Source organism: Setaria viridis, chromosome 1 (assembly GCF_005286985.2).
Source record: "Setaria viridis chromosome 1, Setaria_viridis_v4.0, whole genome shotgun sequence".
Classification (NCBI taxonomy): Eukaryota; Viridiplantae; Streptophyta; class Magnoliopsida; order Poales; family Poaceae; genus Setaria; species Setaria viridis.
Window position 1 is genome coordinate 8,197,666 of NC_048263.2, and position 16,496 is coordinate 8,214,161.

Here is a 16,496-nt window from a genome sequence, read left to right on the forward strand (position 1 = left end):
ATTGCCAAAGAATAAGTAAACATGCCACACAGTATGATCTGAGGCATTTAATCATGCAACAATCTCTGATTGGAAATCACCAAATGCAACGAAAAAGGAGCCAGGAAATGTAACAAACAAGAAACATTGCAGATATAATATGTGCAACAGGAACAAGTCAAGGGTAACTCTGACAACGACTTTAGAGCTTCCACCACAGCTAATGCTAGCTTAAACGAACAAATGCAGATTACTACCACAATATTATCAGCGACGATACAAACATGGACTTTTTTGCATCCTTCAATGGCAGATTATTTGGTCTAACAAGGTCTCATGCAAGTTATCCATGCTTGTTGCCTAAAAAGCACAAAACCTAAAACCGAAGAAGAAACAGTTTCTGCCAAATCAGCTAGTTCCCTGACCACAATGGTTGATATTTTTCTGCCCAAAATAGTATGTACAGATGGCACATCACTTCTTAACCTGCAAAGAAAGAATGGACAACCAAACAAGTTACAAACAGTATAAAAACTGCCACATATCCCCATCACTATTTTTAAGTTTAAGTAAATTTTGGAAATTCGAGGTAAATGCATATTATGGTTTTTCTTTAACGAGTAAGTTAAGACTTAAGAGCAAGCAATTCAGTATTGATACCAGCAATTTCATCTATGTGGCTTTCATGGACTTGATGAACAGAAAGCACTCTAAAGTCTAATGCTGGATTAATATTCTTCTGTTCAGAATTAAGGCCAAGCAGCAAGTATACTTGTTAGTTGTTACCAAAGCCCATCTAACAGGAGTTTCTGTGGTCCAAGATACTGAGTTGACTGCCTAATTATGCAACAGTAGATTCCAACTCGCTTACAATTTCTTCGTTAGCTAGGGCCTGAAGCATACAGCTTTTGGTGGACAAAATGTAAAAGAATGTATCTACAGTGTTTTAACCTTACTTAAACAATGATGCTAGGGGCAATAAAAAGACAGTCCTAAGGCAAAAAGGAGTATCATTCTGGCTTTTGAGAGACCAAGCCCCACCAAGGAAACAAGAACTTTGCTTAACATTTGCAGACAACCATGTTAAGATTTGCCACAGGTTTCTGTTTAATTTTAACATTTCTGCCACAACCCCACCAAATAAATCCATGCCAAGACCAGGAATATAAAATAAGCAAGCTAAAGCAAAAGAACGTCTACTTGTAAATATTTGCCTCATAATTGCAAAAATCATACAGTTGGTCATGAAGTTACCTCATGCAGTACCATCACAGGCTGATTAATCACTTCCAAAATCTTCAAAGTTAACACCCTCAGATATTGTATCTAGCCGCCTATTTCCTATTTCTGATAATAACAAGGAAACCATTAGCTAAATGGAGCAATGTGGTATTGCTTCAAGTGGTGAGGGAAGGGCGATGGTTAACCTGCATGTTCTCCAGCAGCTGACTCTGGGAAGTTATTTGCCTCGGAAGGAATGAAAGGGGATCGGCCATAATTCTCTAGTATTTCTGCACATGAAAGATAAAAGATGCCTTTATGCATGCATTACACAACAAACATATAAAATAGCAGTAATGAAGAAAGCAGACATTAGAAAAATATAGATCAGCAATATCGCACAAAAGTACCTGCACTTTGGCTGAAATCCTCTGTCAAATCCGAAAAACTGAAATTACGAGGAATCTGGCTCAAGAAACCATATGAAGATGAATCCATGTCCATAATTGGATCACCTAATTGTGGTCCATTCAACTCAGAGCTGCTAAAGGATCCTCCTGATACATCTCCAACCGACTGCTCTAGGAACACATTCTCATTGCCGAATCCAAAATCTGAGTTGCTCGAGTAGCCAGACTCTGTCTTTATTGTTGCTCCATTGTGTCCATTAAACTGCCCAACGGTTGAATTATGTGCTGCTAGCAGGCTTGATGAAGCATCCATGCCACTAGCAAGGCCATGAACAACTTTACTGGGATACATAAATTGGTCACTTGAAGAGGCACCATTTACTATACCATTAGAACCTCCATTATGCAACAAGCTATCTTGCATTGCAGCACTGGGGATAGTGTCTGCCAGAAAGGACACATTTTGGTTCACTGGGACAAGCAAGATTGGACTATATTAGAACTTATAACCTCCATTAGTCTTATAAGCCATATTTAACATTAATATAAGATAATGGTAAATGGTTAATGGAAATGACCATGGTATCCATGTATTTATGCCTTGAGAATAAACAAGCTCCATAATGATATAATAGTTTAAAAGAAGTTATTGTAACTGCTGCCAGTTAGTATAGATGTATAGCTGCTGAAACAAAAAAGAAGCTTACATGTGCTAGAGTTTGAGCCATTAGGAGCAGTAGGAGGCATAGAAGGTACTCCAGAAGGATGATCTTTACTCATAATCTGATACTGCTGCTCGAGGAGCTTATTGAAGGCCACTATTTGATTCATAAGCATTAGCCTCACATAGTATGCCTTAAAAAACTCACGATTCTCTTCCTCAAGTTTCTGCCAGACTGGAGAAAAGAATAATGAGTAAATAAACCAAAAATGAAGCAACTATTGTTTATATTATAATGGTGGGATGGCAACAATGTCCTTGAAATTTCCATGAGAAAGGCAGATATTCACAACAATGGAAAAAGCACTAGCCCAAACCATTCGTAAAATCCAAAGACAATAAGCTAGAGCACAGAGCAAATTACACATCGATGAAAAATTAATTATAAGACACAAATTGGTTGACAGGTGGTCTCATTTGTGCTGAGTCATTGATTCTAGGTCCATGACAACATCCTTTTGTTTCTGGTTTACAGATCATGCATGTTTCTTCAAGTTGCCCCAAGTCTATAAGAGAAAGGGATGATAAAATGATGATCCAATAAAAATGAAATTAATGCACTCTGAAATTAAACAAAACAACAAAAAGAAAAAGATACTCCCTCTGTTTCAAATTGTTGGTCGTTTTGGCTTTTTCCATATGCAGATGCGTAGCAAAAGATATGTATCTAGAAAAGCCAAAACGACCTACAATTTGGGACAGAGGGAGTATCAACTAAGCAAGAGATGTTTTTGTTCCAATTGATGGTAATAGTTGTTCTCAGCCAATATATCATTAAAAAGGAACTTCCTGACTCCTGAGATCATAATGGCAATCAAGCTTTAACAAAATAAACAAAGCACATTCAAATATGATGACCATTGTTCCTCCAATTTCAAGGAAAGATTATGCCAAATGAATCTGCAGTGGCGGAGCCCACACCAAAATTGCTATTTACAAAAACTTGGAAATAAGCTAAAGTGAGAAAAAGAAGGGACTTATGGCGCATACAAGAGCATTACCAAGTTCAGTGAAACTAGGTTCTATTTTTGCCTGCAAAGATAGAGTATCAACCACTTCTTTCTGATTCATATAGAGCTGAAGGCAACGTTCGATGAGATTCTGGACCTGCAAAGAAGTTTTTGCATGAGGACTTATTGCTCGAAGTGCAAAAGAGAACTGGCGCATCCTATCTTGAGTAACAAACATTTCAATCACAACTTCTTACAACAAAACAAAACCATAAGCTGCCATTGCTGATTGTGCATAGATGAGATAAATGGATGCCGGCACATTTCAGAACCATAAAAGGCAGATATCTGTATGTGGTAACGCCCAAGACAAAATGAGAGTTTAAGCACAAGTTATGATAAAGGATAGTTACTAAATATATACATCCAAAAGAGCAAAGCGACAACGAGAACACACGGTTTTTCCTTTAAGGCTTTAATACACATCATTCTTACAGGTGGCAGGCAAACCCTAGCGGCGTCCATAAATTCACCACTCCTATCTTCCCCATGCACGCCTCTTCCCCTAAATCAATCCGGTACCATCCCAGCACTACTGCAAGATCTAGCATGCAAGCAAAGCCTTAATGAGGGCATACAGTTGCTGCAACAACACAACCATTTGTAACCCTAAGCCATCCCATCTACTTCTCAACCCTATCAGGTAATAAAATATACAGGGAAAAAATTCCAAAAATGCAAGCAATCAAACTCAACGTTGCCTCTGCATGATGCGCGATTAAGAACCGCAACAGGGAGTCAGAGACCAAAAGAGAAAAAAAAAACAAAAGCAGGATGAACGAGAAGAAGGGGGGTGGGGGTGGGATCATGAGGGTGCTCACAAGCTGTATGTCCTGCCGCGAGACCTTGCGGACGTCCTCCCCTCCCGGCATGGCTGACGCTCCTCGCGTCCCCTCTGCACTAAATCTCCCTGCGACGCCAAGCCAAAGCAAAACTAAACAAACAAAAATAGATAAAAATAACCGCCGCAAAAGACGATTAATCACACGGCATAATCAACCCAGATAAACTCCGGCAAAATAAAAGAAGGGGGAAACAAAGCAGGAATCATCTGATCCAGTTGGCCCCGCCGTGGAATCTCACAAGTGTCGCCTCTCTCTCTCTCTCTCTCTCTCTCTCTCCCTCCCTCTCTCTCTCTCTTACCTTGAACCGGAGGGGAGCAGATGGAGCGGGATACGATAGACGGGGGTGTGCTTGCGGGTGTGATCGGGTCCCAGAGGCGGTGGCGGAGAAGAAGGGGGGTGGTGGAGGGGGACGAAGGCGACGGCTCCGGCGATCAGGTGGGGGCGCAGCCAGGCCGAGAGGCTGGAGGCACCAAACCGAAGGGGGGAAGCGGCCAAGTTGTCGTTGGTGGGATGCTAATCCCGTCGGGTTATGTAGGTGTTTATCCGGCTTAACAAAACGGGGAAGTGGAGGCCGAGTGGGACGGACGGACACACCCCCGATTCCGTGCTGCCGCGGGTCAGCTCACCTCTCAACTGAGAGCTTGACACCAGCATCCTTCTTTTATCTACTCTTACCTTCTTTTTATCCGTTTCTACCGACCCATGTTTTTACCGCTGTTTGTTCTTCACACGGCGGTTTAGTCCGTTTACACGCGTCGTCTGGCCGTATCCGTTTAATCAATCATTTGTCTCGTTTAATCTATTTAATGATCGTTTAAATATCTATTTAGTTCGAATAAACAGCTAAACGACAGGGTGATCTACTGTTGGTTGTTACCATAAGCAAAACTGTCCAAATCTACCGTGACAAATTTGGCAATGCTAGACATTTGGCTGCCGTGGCAAGGATCATGAGATAATGGCATTGACAAGCTCGATGATATAAGATGATGATACGGGTAGAAGTTCCTATCTTTCACGTTTTTAAGGAGAAAATGTTATCCATAAACACACAATCATGGATGCTTCGATGTGGACAAGAACGTCGCTTTCGAGCTTCCAAAACAATGTCTCCACGGATTAGCAAGGCCGATTGATCCAATGACAGCGACGGCTCCAAGACCTGAAGCCGTGAAGCAATTCATACGCGGATAAGGATATATGATTATCTCTATGAAATTTCATGCAGGTGCAGTTTAATGCATCCAGCAGGCCAAGCAAACTTCGTTGCACTCTCTTTTAACTCAAATATACAAATCGTACCGAATACAATATACCGCGTATATTTATATATATAAACAGTGCCAACCATTGCCACCTAAGATACAACACTGCATGCCTATTCCTGTCTCCTGCCACCAGATTCTGCCACATCAGCAGTCCTAATCTCGTGTTTTGGTACCAACAGACAACAAAAAAAAAAAACTTCGCATAAACTTGGAAGCAACTTACAACCTGTTGAGAAGCTTCACAAAATTGAAGCCAAAGCTAGACACGGACAATTACAATTACAAGAGCAGGTGGACATGTAACATGGTGTGTGAGGATCAATCAGCACTCGGTTCGGTGTCCATGCAAAGATGAACCAGTTTCTGCTGGTACTGCCCGAAAACCTCGCTAACTGCAATCAGATCCTCGTCAGCCACATTCTTGGAAGGGAACCGGAGCTTCTCATTCTGCTCCGGTGTCAGTTCTGATCCTGATGTGTCGTCAGCAGGCTCTGCTTCCGCCGTGATTTGTGAGTAGATCTCATGGCAGGCTAGCAAGAACATGGCTGCGGTGTCTGGCCGCTGGTTCTTGCGGAGTGTATCCAAAGCCTCCGGCAGGGCTCCAGCAGCAACGTATAGTATTAGAGCTCTACAGAAAGCGCAAAGAATGTGTTGGTAACCAGGAAGAGGAATAAACAATCAAATCCTGTTAGCTGCTAGGGTCCAGTTTTACCTCCACATATTATGCTCACCACGAAGAACATAATCTGCCCACCTCTGCAGTACCCTGTGTGAATCAAGCACCATGGATGAGTTAAGTCAGTACCAAAAAAATGAAAAAAAGAGGAGAGTGTTTCTCTAATGGCAGCTTCAAGAAATAGCAAAGCTAAATTTGGGTGTCACCATGTGCTGCAGAAAAACATGTGCCCATTTATCTCTGATTCCAGGTCTGGCATCAACAATTTTAGATCAATCATATTTGGTGGAGCAGTGCCACAGGCACACAGATATATCAGGTTGTTATCTACACTGATGACTAGATCATAAATTTGATGTCACTAGCCGTTTGACACTCATACTCCATTCACCTTGGCTGTGAGATTTGCAACCAATAGGCCAAGCCATATTGGTTAAATAAGTTGAATGGCAAAAACAAGGTGATTTTCAGAAGCAATTTGGGAGCACGAAGCATCCATGAATCTATTCATATACCGGCATATAATAAATTGCCATAGTTAAATTATACCTTGCATAGTCAGATCCATGCAAATGGCTTGCGGCTAAAGTAGCAGCATCAATCCAGCACCCAGCATCTTGAAGCTGAAACAGAACCAAACGGTAAATGTGGTTCGACTTATAGTCAGTTTGATTCACATTATGCACAAAAAAAAATTTAGAAAACAAATATCGCAATTATTAAAAAGGCTCCTTTGATAGGATAAAAGTTTGAAGGGCATATTGGTCAGAAAAAGGGAGCATTCTGTAAACAGAAACAGATCGGTATTTTCTCGAAACCCCAGCTATCACTGAAAATAAAGTCCCATTGTTTAACACGCATTTTGTTAGCTACATCTAGAGATGACAGTGACACTACTAGAGGTCTTCTCAAGAGTTAACAGTTGTAATTATCCACCACAGTTTTAGATATAGACATGACAGTGCACTACTAGAGTAGTAGAGTGTCATAGCCAAATTCACCTTACATGAAATCAAACATACTGTCTGCCCATGTGACTTACAAACTGGAAGTTGATAGTGACATAAAGAGCCTTTACTTTGGTGCCAATATTGTTCCTTTAACAGATACTGGAGCCAGAACTACTTTAGGAGACTACTTGACTCGAGAACAGCATGATGTAAGGTAAGAAATTTAATATTGAAGGAACAAGGCCAAATGTTTTTTTTTGTTTTAAAAACATTATATATTTGTTAAAACCAAATGGTAGATTATTTCATATTTGATAAGTAAAGATATGGAGTATGGATAGGCAAAACAGCATGATAAGCCAATTTTTTGCAAAACTGAGCCAAGAAAAAGCTAAACATAAGAATATAAGATGTAAAGTGTATAGTTGTTAATAGTACCTGTGAACATGCTTCCTGATATCTTCCCACAGCACAGAGAAGATGCGTGCCAGATAGTGATTTGTCCGTTCTAACCATATTGGCTGCAACAACCTACATAAGATCGTAACTTAGAAAAAGACCATCCTCTGAATACAAACAGCTATAGACATCATGGAATTTGCCAAAAAGGAGACCCAACAGCTATAAAGTATAGATACCTTAGATCTCATTTTTGGGTTCTGATTACAAAGAAATCCAAACAATATATATCACAAAAAGTGTGAAGGGTTAACAACTAAGAGTTAATGTGGATCATGAATGCTTGTGTGGACACCACCACTAGACTGTATAAAGTAGTGATGCTTAATTCATGCTGATGGGCACCCTGTAGAGAACACTTAATTTTTTACATTCTGCGATTGAGAACACAGCTGAACAATGCAATGCTTGCATCCTACAATTGCGAAATGAATAATGCATTCTGTTATTCCTTTTGATCTTTAACCCTATTACAGTTTATAATTCTCCATGTTTGAGGAATACATTTAACCTAAACTGTTTTTCCTGTTGCAAGTTTACTTTACAACCACCATTTTGTTAAGGGAAAAGTTGATATTATTGATATCAATAATTCATATGCTTGGCTCATGGTGAGCATCAATAATTTAAATAGACCAATGGTCAAAATAAGCACGCATACAAAGCACCATTCTTCTAAAGATAAATAAGCATGCAGACCTTTCATGCGCTTGCCCCCTAATTGTTATCAGAGTCTGTATATTGCATAAAAACAAACAAACTGTACTGAAGAATGGCGTCTTATGGCTGCTCACCTTCACTGCAAGTTCATGCAAGGACTGTGAAACCGCAGATGACAGCACAACTGCTCTTAATGCATTTGGGTAAAAATTTGATCCTTCAGGGGGCGTCGAAAGTAACAGTGAGACCGCAGCTTCTAAGTTCCCAAGAGAGACAAGCCTGTGTTCATAGAATATGATAAACACATGCCACAAACAATTACCGAGATATATCTTACTGACGAACAGGTTTGAAACAATTGGTTCTTACTCATGAACACGTTTTTGCAAAGCCTCTTCACCATCGAGCTTGTCATGCCATGGTATCCTTTCATTTGCATTGAACCACAATTGCTCTTGCTTAAATGCCATTGAGCTTAATTGCCCATAATTCTGCATAATGGTTAAACTGCTAAATTCAAGAGAGTAGGTATATTCATGCAGAGTTAAAATTACAGTGAATCAGATTCAACTATTACCGCAGCATTTTTTGCGAACTTTCCAGAAGCAGATCTCTCTCTTGAAACTATCCGATTCAATGCGGAGCCTTGTTCAGAATCACGATGTAAACTTGATTGTGAGATATTATCTCTTGATCTACTTGCTGATTTATCCAGGAAATGGCGAAGAGCTTGAGGCAGCTGTAGCCAGAAAAGTGCTTCTTCGAAATCACCAAAAATCGCAGCAGCAAATGCAAACCTTGCATACGCTCCCTTGTTCACTACAGCTGAATATAATCTGGCTCGTCCATCATCAAGAATGCAACCTTCCGAACAAAAGTATTGTCAATATGCAAATCATCTACTTGAAAAACAATTAAGGATGTTGACATACCCTCTTTTCTGTATGGTTCCAACACTTTAAGGAGCAATTCTGCCACAACGGCATCGCCAATAGGAGGAAGTGTTGTCTCAATCATGTAACTACGAAGATCTCCAAATGCTGGTGCTACCTTAAAGCTGCTGCTACCTAATTTATCATTATTATTGCATTCAAACCAAGAAGGCTTCACACCAAGTTGAAGAATCATACGCAGAGCCTGGGACACAAAAAGCATAAGCGGCCAAGTATTTGTGGTTCAGAATTTGATCATTAAAAAGGACAAAATGTGATGCACATTTTCAAGGTTACTTGAGGAAACTAGTCAAAAAACGATTTGTGAAAACCTGAGCTACTGATTTTACATTTTAGAAAGGTGACTGACGATCGTACAATTACTTGTAACATGATTCTTCGTGAAGAAAAGAATATAAACAAATCTAAGCATCACTTAAATAAATGGATGCAAATTTGAAGTAATATATCCATGCAGCAGAGTTCATGCATAGTAATTAAAAAATATGAATATTTAGATATTATATGCACCTTACCAAAGCATGAGCTGTTGGAAATAATACTGGCAAACAAAATGGCATCGGCCGAAACCTCTCTTTCATAGCCACTGGCTTTGAAACTGAACCGCCTTTGGAGTCACTGGTGAAATAAAAAGGAAAATAAAAACATGCCACGTGTAAATTTTCTGAAAAGGGAAAATAAAGCATCAGACGTAAGGTCATCAGCCACATCAAAAAAGCATCATGTTAAAATGAATAAGCTCAAAAGCATCAAAGAAAGATGTCATAAACAATTTTAGAAGTTCGGTAATGTGTAGGACTTTCAGCATTTACAATTAATTTTTTTGGGGCTACCTACCTAGAAACGACAATGTGTAGGACTTTCAGCATTTACACCCTCAGTTTTATAAGACACCAACAGCCAAGAAAAAAGGAAGGGAACGATTAATAGGTGGGAGAATTTAGTGGAAAAGAAACAACTTTGCTAAACTAGTGTCCTATCATGTTGACGATACTTTTTTTGTGAATAATGAGAGGAGATAATGACTAGAAAATTTTTCTTGAAATTAATTTCTTAAGATGTTTTTGTATTATTCTTACATTTGTGTAGTTGTCCTTCTTTTGTGTTACATGTTGGTAATCTCTTTAGCATGCTCTAACAAGAAAGGAATTCATACTGAGCTCATAAGCATGCCAAAGGAGGTGACTGTATGATAGATGCATTAATAACACACCTTAACAGGTCATGAAGAGGATCAGTAAAACTGTCCAACGGTATTATGAAGGCTTGTTTATAGATATTGATAGAGTTCCAGTACAGGAACATATTTAAATCTCATAAATAAACAGAGCAATTCTACAATGGTATTACAACTATTTATATGCATGATTAAAATGACATACATGTTAACCTCAATCAGTCGGAAGCTACTATCAGCTCCGGCAATGCATAATACAAGTGGCTCATCCTTCTTTGTTCGGGTTGACAACCAATCAAGCTCCAAGACAAGGGTACCAGGAGATTGTGGTTGAAGAAGGGCATTCGCCAAGGGGTCTGGACTATCCTAAAACATAGTTCCTAAAGTCAGTACCATATGAGATAATTGTACATTTATGTTGAGACATAGAAGGACAGCAATATTGGAAACAAACAATAAACCATGCATGAATTATGTTGAGGAATAAGGATGAAAGAAGAGTGCAGCAAAGCATCATCTTATGAAACTATACTAGGACAGTCCAACACAAGCAATCTTTTCTATAATCAAATGGCAACAAGTGATTACAATATATCAACATTCAAGGTATATAAAACCATAAGAAGGTGATCAGCAAAACATCATTTAAAATCGAACATTGCAATCAGATAACACAAATCATATGCACATGTATTAGTCCAAGATCCAGAAGAATCGAAGATAATATGCTGGCAGCATTTGCTTGTACTTACCAGGTCAAATATTGAGAATGTATTATCATAGAAGAGCACAGCAATGCGTCCTCTACTCCGATCACCATGAACAACAGGAGAAAACTTTATTCTCCTGATGCCTTCCCTGTGAGTGCTAAAAGACGAAGAAAGGCCTGTTGTAACATCCCACCATCTAATGTTGCCTGATCGGTCCCCCATTACCTAATAGATAATAGCATCTGATCAGAATGAATCTGCCTTGGAAATGGAAGTGCGGACCTTATAAAAGAAATACAATGCTAAATATACATACAACATGGGGAAGCCGATACGCCATAGCAGTAACCAAACCATCTGAAGATGCAAATGATGATGAGGGCCACTTTGGCCTGCAAAACAGAAATAAAAACACATTTAACAAGGATCATACACATATGAAGGCCATGCACATTGGAACATGGTGATGATAATGTTTGAAGTTAAAAGAAACTGCAGAATGCATTTAAGCAGAGAGTCCAAATCTGCTTTATTTTCAATCCTGCTATGTTAAACTTCACGGTTACATTCAGCCTCGTTTGAAACCACAAATCGATATGTAATCATTAGCTTTTCAGTTACTAACATTTCTTAAATACCAAACTCAATCATATTTATCCCTAAAAGCGCCAACCGCCAAGCATCGCCCACCTTTTCTTTCTCGAACTCGCAGGAGAGGTATGTATCATTTCATTAAGAACAAGATGTATAGCACACACAGAGCTAATGCCTAATAGGAATCCATCTGTAACTGTAAGCATACCCCACCTGGCTCAATAAAGCCAAGAGAAGAGGCATCACTGCAGGAAATTCCAGCACATCTTCGCATATATGGTAAACTGAAGGAACAGCATGATTTATAATTTGTAATCAATATGCACACAAAAATCAAATGTCCTGATACTTTTTCGATATGAAATTTAAAAATAACAAAAAAAGGAAAAAAAGATCACCATTTGCTGCTTGCAAAATTAAACAGATCGAGGTAGCAGCAAGTGCATCATTCAAAAATAACGCACAGTGTTTACTTTCTGAGCCTGTCAACACATATTTCATTTTTGGTCTATCAAATCAAGTGATGTACCCGATGCCAGTGCTCTAGTGGAACCAAGTTGATGACTAAATAAATCAGATGGTGCTAATCTAATGATAGATGCTTGAAAAAAAAGGGGCATTGTATGCATTCTCACTTGATTCTACTTTAATAGCTGAGATCTACAAGGACAGCAATTGGAGTACCTAAAATCTCGTATTCGCCGCCCATGGACTTCAAACACACCAAGAGCACCATTGACTAATGCAAAAGCAAAACTTTCACATGTTTCATCAGAATTTTCTGCACCAGGAGCCTCTGCAAACAAGAATAGATCCTGTCATCTCACAGTATAGTTGGTGAGTGTTTGGTCAAAATGGATCCAGAAAGTTTAGAATCTCTTTAATAAATTAATAAAGAATGCAATCTATTTAGTTTATATAGTTTTGCTAGTGACTGAAAATTGTACCTGTTGATCGCTCCTTGGAGGTTGACGACTTTGATGATGCATTTTGACCTGGCCGAGGTGCAGCTGGCAGTGTCCATTCTAATACTGTAAAAGGAAGTGCCAAGGACCTAAGCTACACCAAGTACAGAACAATCATGAATACCTTTCGCCAACTGAAAGAACTGATTTGCAAACAAAATAGCACGGCAAAAGGGAGGAATTTTGATATACTGTAGTTGAATTTTCACCTCAGCTCTTAACAGTTGTTGCTTTTCATAATTACATAAGTATAAGAAAAGAAAGTAGTACCATCATGGGGTTCTTTGTCATAGCCCACACTTCAACAGGAGCGTCGCGAAACAGAATCAGAAGGTATCTGAAAAAATATATTATGCTTGAAAAATCAAGACAAAATAGTACTGGTGCATATGCATAGGTTAGTAGAAACATATAACCAACCTTCCTGATGAAGAAGCCCTCAATGCTCTAATTGGTGCACGTTCAGGCTTTTGGAGCACACGGAATGAGCGATTCAGCCCACTTCTTAAGCATGTAATAATAAGTTTATTATTGTATCCCCCAGTTTTATCGTTAACCTGAAGTAGTCAAAGTGTCAAACCAAAGAGAGAAGTAATATATTGACACAATGAATACCAATATTCAAGTTATACAAGAGCGTATGAAGTTGCAGTAATACGACAACATAACCGCAAACTGAACCCAATAAGTACGCAACTTAGAAAAAACATCAGCACTAGTTTTGACGGCAAGAGTGACCTAGCAATCCCATTGGCAAATTATAGAAACATTTGATTGCAAACACAATTCACAATATACAGGAGTTGAAACTATCAGAACATGGAAGCACCTGATTATATGAGAATGAAACAAGACGTGAGTTTCCAAGCCATCTCAGTCCCCTCACAGTGCTGCTGTGAACAGAAAAACTGACAGACACTGCATTGGCCACAACATCTACAACTTCAATAGTTCCATTCTGAGTCCCTAGAGCAACAAGTGGTACTGCTGGAGCAGGATTGTTTCCACCACCTTCAGATAAGAATTGTTTTAAGTTATGGAAGTGTGAAATTAAATGGCTAGAAAAAATTTCTGAATAAAACGCAAGGGGCATGATGGTCATGAAGGACATACGAGCTACTGTTGCAAGTAATGAAGGGGATGGCACTGCTAGTGTAGTCACAGTAGAGGACAAAAGATGAAGCTGTCCCATCAAATTAATCTGTAGGGCATAATGAATATGAGCAAATCAGCAAAAGAAGACATAGAACACAGGAGGATATAGACACTGGAATTACATAAGGCCAATATTTAAATAACTAAACAGATACATCTAAACCATAGTGACTATACCCGGACTAAGGTGCTCACTACAACTGAACTATTGATCCTACTTCTTAATTATGGCAATTATCTAATAATGACAACAAAGAGAAATAGTTTTGTGCAGTAACCTTTATTGTAAAATCAGGTCTATTGGAGCCTGTGTTGGCAGTTGCAGCATGGCTATGGTTCAGTCTACCTGGTTCCTTCCCAATATTAGTGACAGAAATGGAAACGTTAGTTGGTTTGACAGTTGAATAGATAATTGCATTTGCACTGAAATGACTACGTAGATTCGCACCTAGATTAGCTTTGTTAGGATGTGCAGACTTGTCAAATGTCAAAAGCCAGGACCAGATCTTGCCATCTTCAGATATGGATGTTACATATGTCAAAGTCCCTTTATAAACATTCTGCTCTGAATTTGTATCAGTGATGAAAGAAAGTGAAGCGTTCGTCTGTGACAAATCCTGACACTGTTTATCAATGTTTCGGAAAATAGACTCTGACTGCCATATTGTAGTTGCAAGAACAGCCGGAGGAGGAACAACAGTACCAATTGATGGCATGAGCTCTTCCACTGCACACAATAAATGCACCTGTTCACCCCTGCAACCAAAAAATGAAGGGAAACGTCAAAATATTTGAAAAATAGCATTGCTAGTATTCACTGATGTGCAGATGTAGTGAAATTATGAATATGTTGGTGTACACTGCACGCATGTCAATCTACTGAGAATATTACACATTTTTCAAGATAGAGGAGAGGTTATGACACATAAAATGTCTGGTTTCAATAACAGTATGTCCTTCCATTTAATGGGATTCATTTTGATGGGAAAGAATAAGCTTTCCTTACTGAATAGTGTGCACACACAAACTGACTGTACATTCATTTCTAAGTGTTCTATGTTTTGTCAGTTCGCTCCTGAGGTTTATCCCATAGTTTACTATTTGCTGCACTGAACTCTGTTTTCTCTCTGAATTCAGACAACTAGGGCCCTGATAGCATTTTTATACAGCTGCGCATGCAAACCATAAACATCTACCATCACACTTATCTAACAAACTAAGTTTGCATAACTTTGGCCATTCAGTAAGAGCTCTGATTTATGTGTTTTTTTGCTGAACTCTAATCCTACACTAGCCACATAAATGGTAAGACTGGAAACTTACTCCTTGCGCTTCCAGATGCTCAGCTTGCCATCAACATGTGTGCAATAGAGCAGGTCGAGATCAGGATCGGCCATAACATCCAAAAACTTGCCAAATCCCCTGGGCAATGGAGTAACAGAGAGTGCAGTACTGTAACTGAGGTCGAAGACAATGAGCTCCCGTGGGAACGTGACGAAGAGGATCTGCCTCCACAGCGGGGAGAAGCAAATCCTCGTGACAAAGAGCGGGAACGCCGCTAGCGCGGGGGCGGGCGCAGGCGCCGCTATCTCCTTCTCCAGCCTCTGCAGCTCCGCGACGTCCCCTGCGTTGCAGGTGACCCGGTGCTCATGCAGCGAGATGTCGGAGTCGTGCCTCGGGATGGCGGAGAGGAGGAACCCGCGGAGTCCGATGGCGCAGAGGTGCCTGGCGTCGAAGGGGTCGCGGCGGAGGCAGGAGAGGTACTCGGGCGCGGCGTCGAACATCCAGAGCACGCGCGGGTTGTTGGACGTCTCCCAGATGCAGAGCAGCGAGGGCCCGTGGATGGAGGCGAGGAGCCATCCGGAGGCGTGGTGGACCCAGCAGAGGTCCTGCACCCCGCCGCCGGAGCCCGGCGCGACGCCGCGCGCCTCGTCGAGGTTGAGCCAGCAGAGCACGGCCCGCGCGCGGGCGTCCCAGACGGCGATGCGGCCGTGGCGGTCCCCCGCGGCGAGGCGGAGCGGGCGGCCGTCGTCGTCGTCGTCGTTCCCCGCGAGGGAGCAGGGCGCGGCGGCGGGGGGCGCCCAGCGGACGGCGGTGACGAAGGAGGCGAGCGCGGAGGAGGGCATGGGGAGCACGCAGAGGAGCTGCATGGAGCGCGGGTCGGAGACGACGACGCTGCTCCCGGCGCCGTGGGCGAGGAGCCCCGCGGGGCTGAGGTCGATGCAGCCGCCGTTGCCACGGCCCGGCGGGCCCGGGAGCATCATCGCCGTGGCGCTGCCGGCGCCGGCCGCATTGCCGTGCGATCGCGACGACGGGGAGGCGGGCGGCCCGGCGGAGGACGCCATCGCGCGGAGGGGAGGGGGGGAACGAACGGCGGGCTCTCTCTCAGATCTCGCCGCGGATCACCATTTCAGATTGGGAATTGAACAGGGGTCTCGATCTCGGGTCTCCGCTCTCCCGTGGAATGGAAGGCCGGTACGGCCTGTCGGACCACGAGATCCGATCTGATCCGTCGCAAGTGAATCTCCGCCTGCTCTGAGATTCGCGCACCGCTCCGAGTCGTACACACGTGTTGATGGGATCCTATGTGGCGAGTAGCGCAAACGTATTCGTTGCGCCGATTGGTTGTTTGTGTACCGCCCTCTCTTTGTGCAGCCGTTGAAGGCCAACACATTACCGACTTGAGTATTCTCTCAATGTTGGGAATTGGATTCTAGACATCCGATATAATTCATCACGGAGT

General features: G+C 41.4%; 2 protein-coding genes across 2 annotated transcripts; both read right to left on the reverse strand.

Annotated features, from left to right (window-relative positions):
* Positions 1-108: 108 nt before the first annotated feature.
* On the reverse strand, positions 109-4,697 carry LOC117841721 (uncharacterized). The gene is made up of 8 exons (XM_034722199.2): positions 4,485-4,697; positions 4,163-4,251; positions 3,333-3,438; positions 2,318-2,506; positions 1,611-2,081; positions 1,407-1,490; positions 1,234-1,326; positions 109-465 (listed from the first exon to the last, which is right to left on the reverse strand). Exons 2-7 carry the CDS (start codon positions 4,211-4,213, stop codon positions 1,259-1,261), a joined length of 969 nt encoding a protein of 322 aa, XP_034578090.1. The 5' UTR covers positions 4,214-4,251; positions 4,485-4,697; the 3' UTR covers positions 109-465; positions 1,234-1,258.
* Positions 4,698-5,448: 751 nt separating this feature from the next.
* On the reverse strand, positions 5,449-16,184 carry LOC117848038 (uncharacterized). Its single transcript, XM_034729342.2, has 21 exons — positions 15,077-16,184; positions 14,202-14,509; positions 14,032-14,099; positions 13,712-13,799; positions 13,428-13,609; positions 13,019-13,155; positions 12,869-12,935; positions 12,581-12,692; positions 12,318-12,429; positions 11,356-11,431; positions 11,082-11,264; positions 10,535-10,695; positions 9,668-9,770; positions 9,132-9,336; positions 8,777-9,063; positions 8,569-8,690; positions 8,334-8,478; positions 7,519-7,611; positions 6,680-6,753; positions 6,167-6,220; positions 5,449-6,082 (listed from the first exon to the last, which is right to left on the reverse strand). The coding sequence occupies exons 1-21, from the start codon at positions 16,096-16,098 to the stop codon at positions 5,773-5,775; spliced, it is 3,909 nt and encodes a 1,302-aa protein (XP_034585233.1). The 5' UTR covers positions 16,099-16,184; the 3' UTR covers positions 5,449-5,772.
* Between the last annotated feature and the right edge of the window lie 312 nt (positions 16,185-16,496).

Bases quoted from the DNA above. Each gene is read 5' to 3' on its own strand.
- LOC117841721 (XM_034722199.2), bottom strand. From the start codon at position 4,213: ATGCCGGGAGGGGAGGACGTCCGCAAGGTCTCGCGGCAGGACATACAG. The intron at 2,507-3,332 runs GTAATGCTCTTG...TCTTTTCTCCAG, and splicing joins ACCTAGTTTCACTGAACTTG to TCTGGCAGAAACTTGAGGAA. The intron at 2,082-2,317 runs GTAAGCTTCTTT...TGCTTGTCCCAG, and splicing joins TGGCTCAAACTCTAGCACAT to TGAACCAAAATGTGTCCTTT.
- LOC117848038 (XM_034729342.2), bottom strand. From the start codon at position 16,098: ATGGCGTCCTCCGCCGGGCCGCCCGCCTCCCCGTCGTCGCGATCGCAC. The intron at 9,337-9,667 runs GTAAGGTGCATA...TTTGTGTCCCAG, and splicing joins TTCCAACAGCTCATGCTTTG to GCTCTGCGTATGATTCTTCA. The intron at 8,691-8,776 runs GTAATAGTTGAA...ACCATTATGCAG, and splicing joins AGTTCGCAAAAAATGCTGCG to AATTATGGGCAATTAAGCTC.